This window comes from Lutjanus erythropterus, chromosome 3, assembly GCF_056507025.1.
Source record: "Lutjanus erythropterus isolate fLutEry1 chromosome 3, fLutEry1.hap2, whole genome shotgun sequence".
Classification (NCBI taxonomy): Eukaryota; Metazoa; Chordata; class Actinopteri; order Lutjaniformes; family Lutjanidae; genus Lutjanus; species Lutjanus erythropterus.
In genome coordinates, this window is record NC_139319.1 from 45,121,591 (window position 1) to 45,138,092 (window position 16,502).

A 16,502-nucleotide genomic window follows, 5' to 3' on the forward strand; every position below is an offset into this window, starting at 1 on the left:
TCACAAAATGTACACACATAGAGCCACGCCGGACATCATGGACAATTCACCCACATCCCTCCCAACACCAGCTGGTATGTATATGTATTTTAAAAGCAAAAGATAATTATATTACATTTTAGAGAAAGGTTTGTAATTCATATCTTGAAACCCAGCCACCCATGAAATTCCTGGGCTACATTTTATGCTGGTTATGAACTATATGATATATGTGCAATCATGTTTTATTTTTTTATTTTACAATAATTAGCTCGACTATTTCCTGGATACTGAGATTATTTTTTGTCCCCACTGCTTTTTTACTTTCATGAGGCACATTCTAAACAGAAAAATATTCTTAAAATGTGTGTGTGTTTTATTTGTGTTGTGCCATCGTGTGTCTGTGTTGCATTAACCTCTCCCACTACGATGAATTGAAATGTCATTAACTACAATAGGTGTTGAAGCCAACGCAGAGAGAGATACTCTGGATTTGGTGATCAGGAAATGAGAGAACTGCTGAGGTCACCAACAAAAACTTATATTTGGGTTCTCATTGGTGTTCATGTTCCTATGTCGTTCTGAAAAGGTTTGTTGTAGGGCTGAGCAGTATGGGCAAAATCAAACCCCATCATTACAGTATCCAAAATCCCACATGTCATTATTGATATGTTGCCCAGCTCTACATTGTTTTTTCAATGGATCATGTTCTGATCAGTGTAATAGTCTTTTTATGGTGCAACCTAAATATAACCACATTTTGCAGAAACAGATTTTTTTTAATTAGACAGTTGTGCTGTGCATGTAAGATTACTATATGATTTTGAGAACTACATAGTTAACTGTTAATGTGTTTTCACTTTTAGAAACCTTTCCCAGTCAATATTTCCTGGACCATCGGAAGAGACCACTGATTTGGAAATACATACACCACTTGTAATCTACATTTAACAGCACTATAAAATCATTGACTGACTTTTTTCTGTCATTATAGGGTTTTCCGAGACAGCTGTATGGACATGACCGTGGCATCTTAATGTTGATGGTAGGAGACATTATTGGTCTTATTTAATTCTGTGTCTTCAAAAGATATTAACATAAAATTATTAATGTTTTTTCATAGTATGCCCTATACATTGTACTGGATGCACCCTATGATTTCACTGTGGTAAGTTGACCTGCATATTCAAAGTAAACTGTAAAAATTCAAACATAAACATTTACTCTGGCTTACAGTGCTAATAATTTCTTTTCAGATGGACATGCCAGCTTTGTGAAAGTGGTGGTGTGTTATGTTGATGGAAAATTTTGATCTTGAAAGGTGAGAGCACAAAAATGTTGACATTTGATTGATTGTCTTCGAAATGTTAACACCCTCTTATTTACCGCCATCTTTGTTATACCTGTAAAACACTTATTTTTTTTCCTTTTTATTTGAGCCATGGCAAAATGTTTGTCCACTGGATAGACACTTCAAAAGCCATCCTGCATGGTGAGGTGCCGCCAGTGTTCCATTTGAAGACATCACTGAGGTCAGATTTTGGGTTTGAGTTCCCACAATGCATATTTATTTGAATATAAAAAAAAAGGTGGAGTTGCCCAGTGTGATCACAATGGGAGAAGAGGAACTGGCGGAGGCTGTGCAGCAGTAAAACAGACTTAGAGTTGAAGATGAAAGTTCCAGAGTTGATGACCTGGAGAAAGAAGCAATCCTGGAGCTATTTAAATTCAAGTTCCACAAAATGGAAGCCATGTGGATCTTTTGTGAGGAGATTGCTGACAGACGAGGGTACTTGACATACACCAGGACTAATGATGCTCAATAAAAGGCAGAATGAACAGAATGAAAGTTTGTCGTTTTATGTATTTTCGTATTTGTTTTTTTTTTAATCATGCACCTAATAATCTATTTTTATTATACCATGAAGAACACAGGCAAGTTAGTGCATTTTAAGAAAATGAATACAGTTTTAACTATTCCCCAACTCCACACACGCTGACATTTTTAAATTTAAGCATAGCTGAAAATCTGATTGGCCCCTATGTCTTCTAACTATATCATATAAAATATATAGGTGGAATCATTTAATGTAATAATAGACAAAATAATGTATTATTATTATTATTGTTGTTGTTGTTGTTGTTGTTGTTGTTGTTGTTGTTGTTATTATTATTGTTGTTATAAATATTATGTATAAATGTTAAACATGAGATATTGAGGCTATGGAAAACAGCTTAGATTAATTATGTTGCTATGCTGATTGATTGATTCATGTAACTACTCTTCAAAGGAGCTTCAGGTTCACAGTGTAAGCAGATGCATAAGCTTCCTTTCTCATGGAATATATTTTACACATTAAGTTCAGATCTTTGCAATAAATTAACGTAATTTATATATGAGAGGTGTGTTGATCTGTCCGATCAACAAGCGTTATATGAACTTAGCTACAGCTATATGGACGGAGTTTATACCCCATTTTGACATAATGCAATAATGTTGCTGGCAGACTTACACCCATGTTAAATGCCATGTAATAAAGAATAGCAAAAATCAACATGTGCATCAAAGAAATTACATACACATACATGTACATTTAAGAAACGAATGGTTTCGCGTTACAGTGTTATTTAATTAACTATAATTTAGCGACAAAAGTGTCAAGACGATCTTATTTTGAAGTTTCTCGCGTGCATTTCCTGTCCTGAGTGTCCCGACACTGGAGGCGGCGGAGAAAGGCGCCAGCAGCGGAAACGGCCTCACTGGGGGTCTGCAGTCAGACTCTGTTGGAAAAATGAGGAAGAAGAGAGTAAGAGATGGGGGTTTGCTGCATAAGTAGACAGGACTAATAAAAGAAGAATCAGATCACAGACCAGCACCATTTAAAGAAAACACTTTCACCAACGCCACCATCATTCCACAGTGGCTAAAATATGGAGATGGTCTTCCATGAAGAGGAGGATGAGACCTCTGTGGTAAATGAAAAACAGCATGATGCTTCAGCCGGGGATGTTGCATTGAAGAGCCACTCTGGTGAAGACAGTAAAGAGACTGCTGCTGTACTCGGTGAGACAAAAATCCTTAAGTTTATTTTTGATTTATTTCTGTGACAGCTGCTCTGAGGTATCATAATCCATGCAATACAGAAGTAAAGTTTTGTTGTAATAGGATCTTTGTTTATTCTACATTAATAGAATATACTTCAAAGACAAACAACGCCAACAGGAGGTAACCGTACTCACTTACTTACTGTAAAATGCATCACTGTTAAGTTACTGTGTAATGAGTAGGGCTGGGTATCATTTTAAATAATTACAATACTAGTAATAATACTGGTATGCTTAAAGTCATACCAATACCAATGAAGTACTATATTCAGTATTTTTTCTTTGGTTTTGGTGGCCTCTAGGTAACCAACTCTGAAGCTTTGTGGTGATTAGTGGAGAGCAAAACCATTTTTCCTAGATCTGAGTACAAAAAGGATCAAATGCAGGTATCATTCAACTGGGGAAGCTTAGATACAACTTAGATACAACTTAGATACAACTTAGATACAACTGGGTAATTTCAGAGTCAAGATAAAGAAATGAATGTAATTGTAAAGTAATATATATTATATATATTATAGCAGGAAAATTGGTAAAGTGTTCCTTTTAGCATACATTGTTTTTGATGATGAGAAAAACTCATGCAGGCACACTAAGAACATGCAAACCATTGCGCCACTGTGCTGCATATATATGTTGATGTCCAATTTTAAGTCGCTATTTGATCATGTTACCACTTTGTCAGAGCGCTATCCAAGATTGTGATAGCTTTCTCTTTCTCAACTTTACCAACACAGTAGCCTCATTCAACTGTAAAATCCAACACATTGCTGGTAAAACATGTATTTTATGCCTATATGCCCAGTGGTGTGTGTGTGTGTGTGTGTGTGTGTGTGTGTGTGTGTGTGTGTGTGAGTGTGATTCATAATGGGTAAGTAGTTTTCACTGGGACCCATCGTAGCTACCTTACACTCCGGACCATAGAGATGTGCAGCTGTGCCTGTACACTGGACAAGCTGGTCAATTTAAAAATGTAAGACTCTGTGCAGACTTGTGATCATAAAGGCAGACGAAAAACTATTTAACTGTAGCCCACTTATCCAAATCAATCAAATCTGAGCAAGTCCACATAATCAGGCTGCTGGTAAGACATGCAGCCATGTGGAGGGCGCAGACGTGCCGTGCTCAGTGCAATCACCGAGTTATGTATCCAAACTCATTTCAACATTTCACTGTGTGACAAATGTTGCATTTTACCTTCAGGTGCCAGAAATGTAAAGACGAGTTCGTGCAGAGTTGCTGCTCTGTGTCTGGCTCTGCTGTGTCTTCTTCTTCTGATAGGAGTCAAAGCCCTGGTTTCCCAGTGTGAGTACTTTGCTAGCATGCTGTTAACATCAGGATCAGATTAAACTGGTTAACAGTGTTCCTTTATTTGTTTCTTTGTTTTTTTGTGTCAAACAGTTGCCAAGAACAACTGTGAGCAGGAAATGGTCCTCTTGCACAACAGTAACAACAACCTGACAAAAGAAAGAGACCAGTTACAGACTGGTTACACCAACCTCATCAGTGAGAGAAACCAGTTAGAGAACAACTTGACAAGACAGAATGACCAACTGGCTGCAGAGAGGGACCAGGTGCAAGACAGATTTGAAGCCCTGAGCAAAGACAGAGATGATCTTCAGAGGACGCTTCAAGGTAAGTAGAGAATTACTGGCTGCTGAATGTCTGGTGCTGAGCTGTATTGTTTCATGCGTACCTGGGAGCTGAACAGCACTGCTGGTTTAACTTCATATGAAAGAGCAGCTGAAGGAGCAGATTCAAGATCGAGAGATTCAAGATTCCTTCATGGGAAAAATGCTCTTCTTTTATGTAATCTACTGTCATTTTACACGTCCTTAAAAAAAAAAAAAAGAAGAAGAAGTATCATTTCAGGCACCATTAAGGCACCGGCAACATTTTGGAAGCATCGTTTCAGCACCAGTGTTGGAACAAATTCAAACGATGCCCAAACATAGTTGTTGCTGCAGCTTACAGTCATCTGTGGCTGCGAGCAGCAGATCCATAAGGTTGCGTATGAAAAATCACCTCATTATTTCCTTGCTAACACGCCAAAAAATAAAATTAAGATTGTTCACACATTCTAAATCTTGAGTCCAAGTCAATTCTGAAGTCTCACTTGTGTGTGGCAAAAGTGCAGCTCGAGTCCAAGCCACAGACTCGAGTCACCATCTCTGCTACAAGTTATGAGAAACATTTGCTCTGACTGCTCTCTAAATATGCGTCGATAAAAATCTGTTTTTATCCGTGTGCAGATCACTTAATTAGTAGCAACAAAGGAAAATAATTTGTGCGTGTGTGTGAAAGAATGAGATCCAAATATAAATCATATCAGCATCTCTGGACACTTTATTAGATGAAGCAGAGGAAACAAACACTGTATCACTGATAATATAACAGACGATGGGAATTCTGTTTCAGACACTGAGGCCAGTTTGAAAAACCTGACTGAGGAGAGAGCTGACCTGAAGAGGATTTTGACTACCTTTGGTAAGTATGATGATAGAATCAGTTCTTTTTTATTATTATTGTTATTATTTCTTTTTTGTAGGTTTCCCCATTACAAGTGATCAAGTTCAACACTTATTTCAGTTCTCCTGCCACATTTATACAGTATTTGTTTTTACAGACAGTCAGGGAATAAAAGAAAAGAGAGACAGAAACGAGGGAGAAAAGGAGGGAATCCATCTATACTCTCTTAAGTATAATTTATTTATTTTAATTTTACTATTCCACTCCATATGTTTATTTGACTCATTTTGACCATTTTTTCCTTTTCCTTTTATAATTCCAGATATAATTTGAAAGCATTCTATTCCATCTTTTAAAACTACTTTGTGGAATGGTTAATGGTAAAACATGGCATAAACACAGAAATGAAGGAAGAACCATCATTTTCACATTTTCTACTCAGTATCGATTCTGGTACAGTTTTCCATCTATTTAACCCTCATATACCCTTTTAAAAAAGTTACATTCTTCCTATTAAGGGCCAAAAGTGTCCTCTTCCAAAACACCATAAAAATATTACATGTTAATATTTTTTTCCAGTTTTCTTTCATAAATCTTTGAATCAACTTCAGGTCTGATCATAACTACCAAATATTCAATTATTTTCAGAATTTTAACCCTTTAAATGTCAGTGTTTGTGATGGCATCGCAAGTTTTTGTAAAAAAAAAAAAAAAAAAAGAAATATTTTCAATATTTCAAATGCAAACTGGATTTTTCTGGGGGGGGGTTATTACAGGCTAGGATATGTCAATGATCAGTAACAACATTGATTTTGATGGATTTTTAGTTTTTTGCAATGTCAGATTTAAAAAAAAAAATACTCACACTCTTACTATTGAAGGACAAAAGTCTCCTCTTCCAAAATGTTATAAATGTTAATATTTTTTTCCACTTTTTTCTCATAAATCTTTTAATCAACCTCAGTCTTGATCATAACCACCAAATATTCAGAATTTCTTAACCCTTTAAATGTCAGTTTGTAGTGCAGAGTCCTATTACTTTATTTTGCCATAGAAATGAATACAACATCACTTTGAACAAGAACACGTTTATTTTTTAACATTCAACAAACTTCAAACAAGAAATTCAAGATAGTCTGAATATTGGGTGGTTATGATCAGGACTGAAGTTGATTCAAAGATTTATGAAAGAAAATTTTGAAAAAAAAATCAACAAATAATATTTTTATGGCGTTTTGGAAGACGACACTTGTCCCTTAACAGGCAGAGTGTGAGTATTTTTGCTACACAGTGTAGAAAAGTGGAATATAGGATTTGTCTTTGAAATTCCAAAATAAGTCAAAACATACATAACTTTGCCAAATATCATGCCTAAAAACAGAATCACTGCAAAGTTAGCAAGAAAGTAAAACTTGTAAAGAACACTTTTGTCTCTAACAGGGCACAAGGGTTAAATCTCATCTCAATTTATCTTCCAAAACTCGGTAGTTATCTATATAGAAGGTTTTTATGTCTCCAGTAAGATAGATTCCCAAATATTTAATTTTCTTTGAATCCCATTTTAATTTATATCTATCTGTCTCTAGAGTACTTTCATTAAGCTTATAGCTTGAGTGTTTACTATATTCTGAGATTGTTTCCATCAGCTTTGGTACGGATAGGTCTGAGGATGTTAAGTAAACACACACATCATCTGCATATAATGTCAATTTATGCTCTTCTCTTTTTTTCAGATACCAATGTGACTCTGTTTTGTAGCTGAACTATTTGTTAATTCCATTTGTTAACGTAATATTAATGTTCTTTCTGCTTCTCAATATACTCATCAAGAATGGGTGTATTTCAGAGGTAGTTTCTATCACATTTCGTCTACCAGGGAAACCTGGCAACAGAGCAGAAATGACTGTCTTCAAAAAAGTGCAGACCTGATGATTATCAACAGCAAAGAAGAACAGGTGTGTTTACTGAATGCAAAAGGTCATGAGGTGGAACATACATTGGAATCAACTCAATTAAACTTCAATGTTTTTTATGTTTACAGTTTGTATCTCTCTTTAAACAAGAATTTCTCAAGACAATTCAAAAAGAACTTGTGGATTGGCCTGACTGACTCAGAGACAGAGGGGACATGGAAGTGGGTGGATGGTACTCCAATGGACAAAAGGTTAACAGGTTTTTGTTGTCCTTTTCAAACTAAATTACTGCCTTGTGCTTCTTGGGTTGTGTTCTCTGATTTTTTTTTTTTTAAGAATTATTTATGTCCTTTTTTGTTTTGTTTTGTTTTGTTTTTGTCCAGCTATTGGGGTTCGGAGGAGCCTAACGGCGGAAAACTTGAAAACTGTGGAGATATTAAGTATTATGATGCTGAAAACAGCTGGAATGATGAAGAATGTTCTGATACAGTCTTCTGGATCTGTGAAAAGAAAATCTTTCCATAACCCTGCAACCAAAGCCACCAGACAGCACAGAAAACTATAGTAGTAAATACACTTCTATATTTTAGCCAAAAGGAATAAAATACTTAGCCTTTTGTATCTTCTTAGATCTTAGTTCTTCACAAAAGTAACCTGATTGTGGTAGAACATCATTTTCAGGTGTAAACAGCATTTTCAAATTTGTCACTTTAGTTTGGATATAATCTGAAACCTGGTTATTTCTGTGCCTCATACAAGTATATAAGCAAACATATACATACTTGTAGAAACATGCATACATACATACATACATACATACATACATAGACACACATACTTATACATATATACCTTTATATACAAAGATTCATAGTTGTACATACATACATGTAAACAAATATCCATCTAAGGTCAATGCTTTAGTCATCAGCATGAATTCTCTTTTTTCTCATTAATTGACATAAATTAAGGTAAATCAACAAATTTCCCCTTCAATTATTATATTGTTGTATAAACCATCGGTCCCAGAACTGTTAATAGTCCGACTCTCAAAGTAATACTGGGATTCTTCAGTCCCTCCTATAACTGATGCTTTGCACTCAGACACTCTCTCAGACACTGAGTGTTTGCTTGATACAAGCAAAGTCACAGGTGCAGAGGCCTCGTTGTTGTTGGTGATTTTAAAAAATCATTTCAAGTGTGCCCTTGTTACTGTCAATGATGTCTGATTTTCATAGCACTGTGTTGCCTCCGTACTATGTGTTTTACCTGCTCCTTGTTCCATCCTTAAGGCTGACTGCTCTTATAAAATATGAACAATGTGGCTTTCCTGACATTGTGAGCAATGTATCACACAACTGTACAATATATATAGCCAACAAATGATCTTTTATTATCTTCTACTGTATATTACTGTATATATATTATATATATAAAAAAAATACAGCACTGTAATGGCAAATCACTCATTTAAGTCACTTTTTATCAACATCTGCCCACAAAATGTACAAACTCAGAGAAGGACAGACAAGTAAAAAATTGATCAGAATGAAATTTAAACTTGCATGTTAAATAACATCTGTAACATAACTATAACATTTATATTAATCTCACTCATTCCCACCTCCAGCTCTACAGTGTCACCATATTGCTTGGAAAGGGAAAGTGTTATTAGGGGTTTACAATCTGCAAGAACAGTTCTCATCAGTTCACACGCAGTGCTATATATTTCTCAGAGGAGAAGACGTGTCCACATTTTTGTGGAAGTCGTCCAACCTGACAACACCACATCCACTTCAGACATCAGTCACCATGACTATTATAACAGAGACACACCTGACCTCAGTGCTGCGGTTTTGTTTCAGTTCTACATGGAAGAAAGTGTGAAATGTGGATGCTCATAAACTTTGAGCCTGTCTTCTGTGATTCTGTGTGACTTGAACTGGACTTACACATCAATTCTGTAACTGTAATTATTAAGCATCACCCAGCTCAGCAAAATATGTAGTGAATATGAATTATAAGGCCTCACAAGGGGCATCAAATTTACATTTCACCCATTGCTGAGAATTTGGTCAAATCATGTCCAACAAAAAAGCCTAAAATGATTAATACCAACACTCTAATTCCATTTGTGTGAAGTCATACCATTTTTTTGGAAATGAAGCATAAGTGAATGAAAATTACACTAACCAGTGAAATTAAATTAATGCATTGTTTTTCATTCTGATGAAAAATAAAACATAAAATATCAAAATGAACATGTCATTCTCATAGCTTGTAACTGTAGTCAGACTCTGTTGGTAGCAGTTCCACTGAGAGATTATTGAGAAGTACGAGAGAAATACACTGATACACAATATGTTTTATTGATAGGAGTCCTTTCAGTGCTTTACTACCATAATGTTACCTAATCATTCTAATGCTACACCCCCAAAAGCAAAGAAAAAGTGCAGTATCACCTATAGCTTCAGAGGGCCAGGGGAAAAGTTGTACTGAAAGTAAAGGGAGCGTGGATGATGTCAGTGCTGATTAATGTGTGGAGCTCTCAGGCATTCTTGGGTGCACTCCATCCCTTTCCTTACAAGGCAGCTGGATGTGTGAGATACTTCAAGTTGTCCATTTGTGGCTGCACCATGGTCTTACAGGAGGGACTACTGGCAGCTACAGGCGTGGTTTTAGGTGTGACGACAACAAGAAATATCCATGGAAGTGAACAATGGTGGCCTCTGATGAGGTTAGCGTAGATACTGCAATAGCGTCAGTTATTTCAGAACTGGAGAGTATTTCTTCATTGGAAGAAGAGCAGTTGGTTGAAATTAGCCTGTGTAAGACATGATAGACAGATGGTTCATCCAATCACCTGTCAGGTGTTTTTTTGAAAGTGCCTGCCCTTTTCCAAACAGTTTCTAAAGACAACCTCCCTCATGGTTCTGTGAAGCAAACCATCTGGCGTGTCAGATTACTTAATCCCACCTGGGCGTTCAAACAACAGATCTGACTCTCTGTTTATCCCCTCTTGGCTGGGTTTGATGTGATGAGTTTTCTGAATTCAGATTTCTTTCTCTTACAGTTGGCTGAATGCCGGCCAACAGCACATTCGATGTGGCTCAGAGATTCAGCTGAGTTCCAGGCCCCCCCCATATCAATTAGTGTATGTTCAATTTTGCATTACAAAAGTTCTTTTGTTCCTTTGTACAGTGTAGGAGTCCTTGATGAAGTCCTGAGCCTGGCATACTGCCCGTCAAAAGGGTCAGTGCAAGGTTGTTGCCATGTCCCGTCAACAGACTAAATTAGCTAACTGTCTTGCAAACAGTCAGATTAGGAGAAGTCCTGTAGGGAGGGGAATTCCTTCTCACATGCCACACGAAGATTCTCTGATTCCCTTTAAGTCCTCCAGAGTTACTATAAAGATTTTGAATTTAAGAACACCACAAAATGCATTTTAAAGATATCAATTAATAGAGCACAGTGTTTATAATGCACAATGTGCATTATAATGCAAACATTGCACACATTGTAACTCAGTGTCACCTCAGTCTCTGTTGCAAGGAGGTGACAACACTTTCTTGCTTCCTTATTCAATCTCTAAATCCCTCTCTTAGGAATGAATATTTATATATATTTTGACTTTGTTGATAACCAGGCTACTCTTTTTTAAGCTAGCAAATCAGCAACACCTTTGTTTCTGGAGAATAACCAATTTGGTTCACTGTGGTAGATTTCAGTTGCCAATGCCATTCAAACAGCAATCTTTTAAAGTACAAAGAATTTTACCTAGTTCAAATAAACAGATGGTTTGTTTCTTCCAGTCATTGACAAAATGATGCCAACTTCCCACCTTCACGTTATATAACATTAAATACTGAATGTCACATAAAAAGACAATCATAAAATATGAAATGCAAACCACATATTAAGTCAATTTATTAATGGCAGATTCATTACAAAAAAGCTGCTATTTGATTGGATTGGCTTTGACATGAAGTGGGTGGGGCTAGACCCAGTCAAGTTGTTTTATTTATTTATTTTTTTTGGGGGGGGGGGTGTTTGTCATGACATTTGGTAATGATGTGGTAAAGTTCTCATGTCTTGCTTGTGCAGTCAAATGTGGTGTACTTTAAAATTAAAAATGACTTACAATTAGTGATCTTAAACAAGGAACAGCTCATTATTAATCTTTTACAAGAATTTACTTGAACTTATTATATCTTTTAAAGTCATATTCACACAGGGTCCAAGATGTCTGTGACGGGGTTGAACTCAAACAACTTTTGGTGAGAAAGAAAAGCCTAATAATGGTTGGGATTTCATGCCTAAGGTGGGAAAATGTATTTTCTCAATGGTTTAACTAGTCCACTATCAGATGTAGTGATCAGAAATACAGTTCTTCTTAATTCATACTTAAGTTAACTGTAATGCTCAGCCATGTCCACCCACAGTGGGCTGAGAAATACCAAGAACCTAATGATAATATAAAGTTTTAGAAGAGCACAGTTTTCTTCTATGGACTGGTAATTCCTGATTACCTGCTTTCACCTTGCAGGAAACCGTGAATCTCCTCCAATTCTAGCCGGAGCAGCAAACCCTTGTATGAAGAAGTTGTTGTACTGAACAATGAGGAAGAACAAATCTATGTGGCTTTACATGCAGAGAGACAAGTATAAGAGAGGAGGTAGATCTCAGATCTCACACACCTGCATCAGACTCAAGCTGAATATGGTGAGGAGTCGCTCTCGAGAAGATGGTGAAATGACTGCCGCAGTGCCTGGTGAGACAGAAATCCTATATTTCAACATTATATTAAGGTGCCTGTAATAAACATCAAGTTTAACATTTATTTATTTATTTATTTAAAAAGGATCCCCATTAGCTAGTGCTCTTGACACCAGCTAATCTTCCTGGGGTCCATGACACTTACAAAGTGCTTATTACATTAAAATACATAATTACACTAAATAAGTGTTAATAATTGCATAATAAACATGTTTATTGTGACATTATAAGACGCTTATAAGCACCTATAAGAGCCTATATCTGTTTATAGAATGTTAATAAAAGGCTTGTGAGTTTGTCATAATTTATACTTTGTTATCAAATACATTTATTGAGCTTAACCAACTTAACTATTATTCCAGCCTTTACTAAGCTTTTGTTGTTGCTTTATAAATGTCTACTTATAAATGTCTTATAATGTAACAATAATTATGTTATTATGCTATTATTAACACTTATATTGTCTTATTAACATATATTAATGTTAATAAGCATCTTATAAGGGCCTTATTACCTGACCTCACAACAAACCATCTAGAATATGGCTGATATTGAGTAGATCATATTTTTGCTAAAGCAGCAGAACAATGCTCTAAAACAGTAACCGTACATATCAGCTGTAGTGAGCATAATTTAGTTGCACATGTGAGGACAAAGGAAAATGTTAAACACTAGATGTGTGTTGGTCAGTTAATTGAAAAAACACTGGTGAAATTTGCTGAACGTATTCATGTCACTGGTTACAAACACGAATCACAGCAGAAGTTTTACTGTCAGAGATGTCAGAGCACCATGAAGTCAGTGAAGAAGAAGTGACATGATGAAAATGGTTTGATAGGGTCTTGAAGCACATAATAATTATTTCACCTGGCAGCCTAAACATAATAATAATAATAATAGTACGGGTATTTTTACATGAGTGTTTCTGTTTGATTTCTGCACACAGGGAGAAATCTGTACAGATTTGTTGCTGTGAGCTTTGGGCTCCTGTGTATCTTACAAGCTGCTCTCAACGTTTCACTGCGTCTGACCCTCTGTGAGTTTAATTGTTTTTCTACTTTCACCCTGTTTTCCCAAACACTGAATTTTACTGAAGGATTATTATTTTAAGACCAGGATGAGTCTGACTACAGTTACAAGCTTTGAGAATGACTTGCTCTCACTCATTTTTATATCTTATGTTTTATTTTTCATCAGAATGAAGATCACTCAATAGAACAGCTAGGACTCTTTGTACAGATAATTCTGTTTTCTCATAGTTTCTATCAGTATGATTCAGTAACACATCAATACTCTGTCTTGTCTAGTGTTGTGGGAGAAGTTGTGGTTTGTCAACAGCACGAGAACGAATCAAGTTTGGGGAAGTTTAAAAATAAAGAATGACAAAGCATGATGGCAGTTTATCTTGAAATTTATTTTAATATGTAAACATGTCTGTAGTCTAGTGTTTGTTTCTTTGTTCACAGCTTCCCTTTGCATTGTCAAAGGGAAGTTATAATTTATAAGAACATTATAATCTAATTATCATCTAAGATAAGAGAGAGAGGGGACTTTTACAGTGCTTAGTTCACATGCTTAATTTTTGCCAGTAAAATTAAACTTAACATACATTTTGGCCTGTAAACTCATTTGTAGTGTAGTTTATACAGTTATAGAGTCGCCTCAGCTGTTAGACCTCTGCTTAAGTATGGCATAAATGATGGGTAAAATGCATTTTGGGGGTATCAGATCTAAGGTTTGAACAATGCTTATTAAGGTTAATTGATCCTTTATTATGCATTTATTAACAGCTAACGAGGCCTTTTGGGGGTACCAGAGCTAAAGTGTGAATAATGCTTATAAGTGTAATTAATCCTTTATTATGCATTTATTAACAGCTAACTATAGAGTCAGGGGGTCACCATATCTTTATCAGCATCTCCACTCAACATGGCAACCTGGGATAACCTGTAAGAGTGTGTAAATATTTCTGCTCTTTCAGATCGTTCTGAAGAGAACACATCAGACATGGAGGCTATTTGCAAAAACATGACTAAAGAGAGAGACGAGTTGAAAAGGAAGCTGAACATCCTTGGTGAGTATAAGGATGAAACTCAATAGTATTATTATTTTTTTTCTATAATTTGGATATTGACCAGATGTGACAGCTCTCCATTAAATACAGTTTCTTGTCATAATAAGAGTCAGTGTTTCCTCTTTCACTTATATTACTTAAATGATGTGCAGCCAACACCACAGAAATAAATTCATCAAGTTATCAACATTATAACACATAGAGCATACTGTATAAACAAATATTTTAAATGAAATTAAAGAAAATAAAACTTAAATATTCAGTAACTTCTATGCCAATACTTATAAATACCTATACACATACACAAGGTGTGCAATGTCAATGTAAGGATCCATGTAATTTATTTATGGTGGAGTCTAACAGCTTGAGAAAAGGAGCTGTTCTGTCACCTGTTGGCACGACAGCAGTTACTTCTGTGTCTCTTGTCAGGAGCTTGGCAACAGGCCATGTCTGGGGTGGCTGTTGTCTTTTAGGGATCCTTTGGGCTCTGCCATTGACATAATCAGGAGTGGGTGAAAGAAAGTTACGATACAAACAGAAACATTCAACAAATGTTTGTGCAACTTATCATCCCCATCTTGTACACCAGTTACAGTAAAAAAGAAAACAGAATATAAAATAGAAGTCAAATAGCCCCTATTTAGTAGCATACGTATATTTAGTAAATTATTTATGACTGGCGTGGTGAAGTAATAATGAGTAATAATATGGTAAAACAAACAAAATAATAATGCAAAAACATGTCTTCATAGGAGATGTTGTAATTGTTGCTTGAAATACTGTACATTATACAGCACTTTGAAATATTCTTATAGCTTGTACAACTACACTGTAGAAGGTTATATAATTATTTAATATTTGTATACTGATTAAAAGTGCTAAATCAGGAGATTGCACTGTCTTGTGAGCCTAAACCGTCTGGGCATCTGTCAGTGCGTAACACTTAAAAAAAAACAGAAATGACCTTACCTCAAATATGTGTGTTACCTACCGTCACTAGATGCGTGCTCTAGTTTCTGCTAATATTGAGATGCTTTTGTTATTGTCTCTTAACAGCTGAATATTCTCGCCAAAGATGGGTATATTTCAACAATAGTTTCTATTACACTTCCTCATTGGAGAACTCCTGGAACGACAGCAGAAGTGACTGTCTGCAGAGAGGCGCAGATCTAGTGATCATCAACAGCAAAGAAGAACAGGTGATATAGAGGGATGGAGAGAAACAGTGGTCAGTTTAGAGGAATAAAACTACTGTGTATTTCATTTATGTAGATGGCAGCATGTTTTTCTCTGTCAACAAGGAATTTGTGAGAGGTTTCCGGAGGCTTGTGTGGATTGGGCTCACCGACCAAGGGACAGAGGGGACGTGGAAATGGGTGGATGGGACTCCACTGACCACAAGGTTCATATTTTTTTTAATCACTCTCAAATAAATCTGAATTAATGTTAGAAGTAATGTTGCATATTGTTTGTTTTGGGTTTTCAGCTACTGGGGCCCCAGTGAGCCTAACAATGATGGAGACACAGATGAAGACTGCGTAGAAATAAAGTTCTTTGATCAGGAATACAGCTGGAATGATAGACCATGTAAAGATCAAAACAGCTGGATCTGTGAAAAGACAGTGGCTCTATAACTCGGCAAACAAACTCTGCAGATAAAGCCTATATTATGTATTAACTTACAACTAATTTCCCTGCTGAGAATCATAAGACTGTTAAACATTATCGCTTCTCTAATTCAGTGCCTGATGGTTGTCATAATAAGAATACTATTTAAAATAATATTCATAAATGTTGTCATTAATTTAGGTGGCTTTATAATTATTAGTTTATAAGTTTATTTTTATTTTTGACATATGTCCAAACTGTCTGCGTCACACATGGAAAAATACTCACTGAAATACTGTTAGTAAGGCAAATCCTGTTTTATTTTCTGCAAATGTTGCCCAATTTCAGAATAAATGTGTTTGTTTGATACTGTTGTTTTTTTAATCTGATAAATTATAATGACTGTGTTGAACTGGCACTGTGACCCAGAGAGGTACATTTTGTGGTTGTGGCTTTGTCTTTAGCAAACATTCTTTGCAGCTGAAACTGCACAGTCCTCTCACAGAGGCACATGATGTGGTCTTTAGGGCATCATCGGTCTGTGACCTCCCACATTCACTGGATCAGTTTCCATCTCA

The 16,502-nt window shown here is 36.0% G+C and overlaps 2 protein-coding genes across 4 annotated transcripts; both read left to right on the plus strand.

Moving 5' to 3' along the window:
• The first annotated feature begins 4,487 nt into the window (after window positions 1-4,487).
• LOC146330889 (CD209 antigen-like protein C) lies at window positions 4,488-8,278 on the plus strand. Of its 2 annotated transcripts, XM_084747784.1 has the most exons (4): window positions 4,488-4,719; window positions 5,503-5,571; window positions 7,384-7,717; window positions 7,850-8,278. In XM_084747784.1, exons 1-4 carry the CDS (start codon window positions 4,512-4,514, stop codon window positions 7,989-7,991), a joined length of 753 nt encoding a protein of 250 aa, XP_084603910.1. In that variant the 5' UTR covers window positions 4,488-4,511; the 3' UTR covers window positions 7,992-8,278. The 2 variants fall into 2 exon arrangements, with proteins under 2 accessions (XP_084603910.1, XP_084603900.1); XM_084747774.1 differs by having other exon boundaries at window positions 7,384-8,278.
• A 3,243-nt stretch (window positions 8,279-11,521) lies between these two features.
• On the plus strand, window positions 11,522-16,260 carry LOC146330890 (CD209 antigen-like protein C). Of its 2 annotated transcripts, XM_084714370.1 has the most exons (6): window positions 11,522-12,237; window positions 13,189-13,278; window positions 14,224-14,316; window positions 15,373-15,515; window positions 15,618-15,718; window positions 15,803-16,260. In XM_084714370.1, the coding sequence occupies exons 1-6, from the start codon at window positions 12,084-12,086 to the stop codon at window positions 15,948-15,950; spliced, it is 729 nt and encodes a 242-aa protein (XP_084570496.1). In that variant the 5' UTR covers window positions 11,522-12,083; the 3' UTR covers window positions 15,951-16,260. The 2 variants fall into 2 exon arrangements, with proteins under 2 accessions (XP_084570496.1, XP_084570497.1); XM_084714371.1 differs by lacking the exon at window positions 13,189-13,278.
• The last annotated feature ends 242 nt before the right edge of the window (window positions 16,261-16,502 follow it).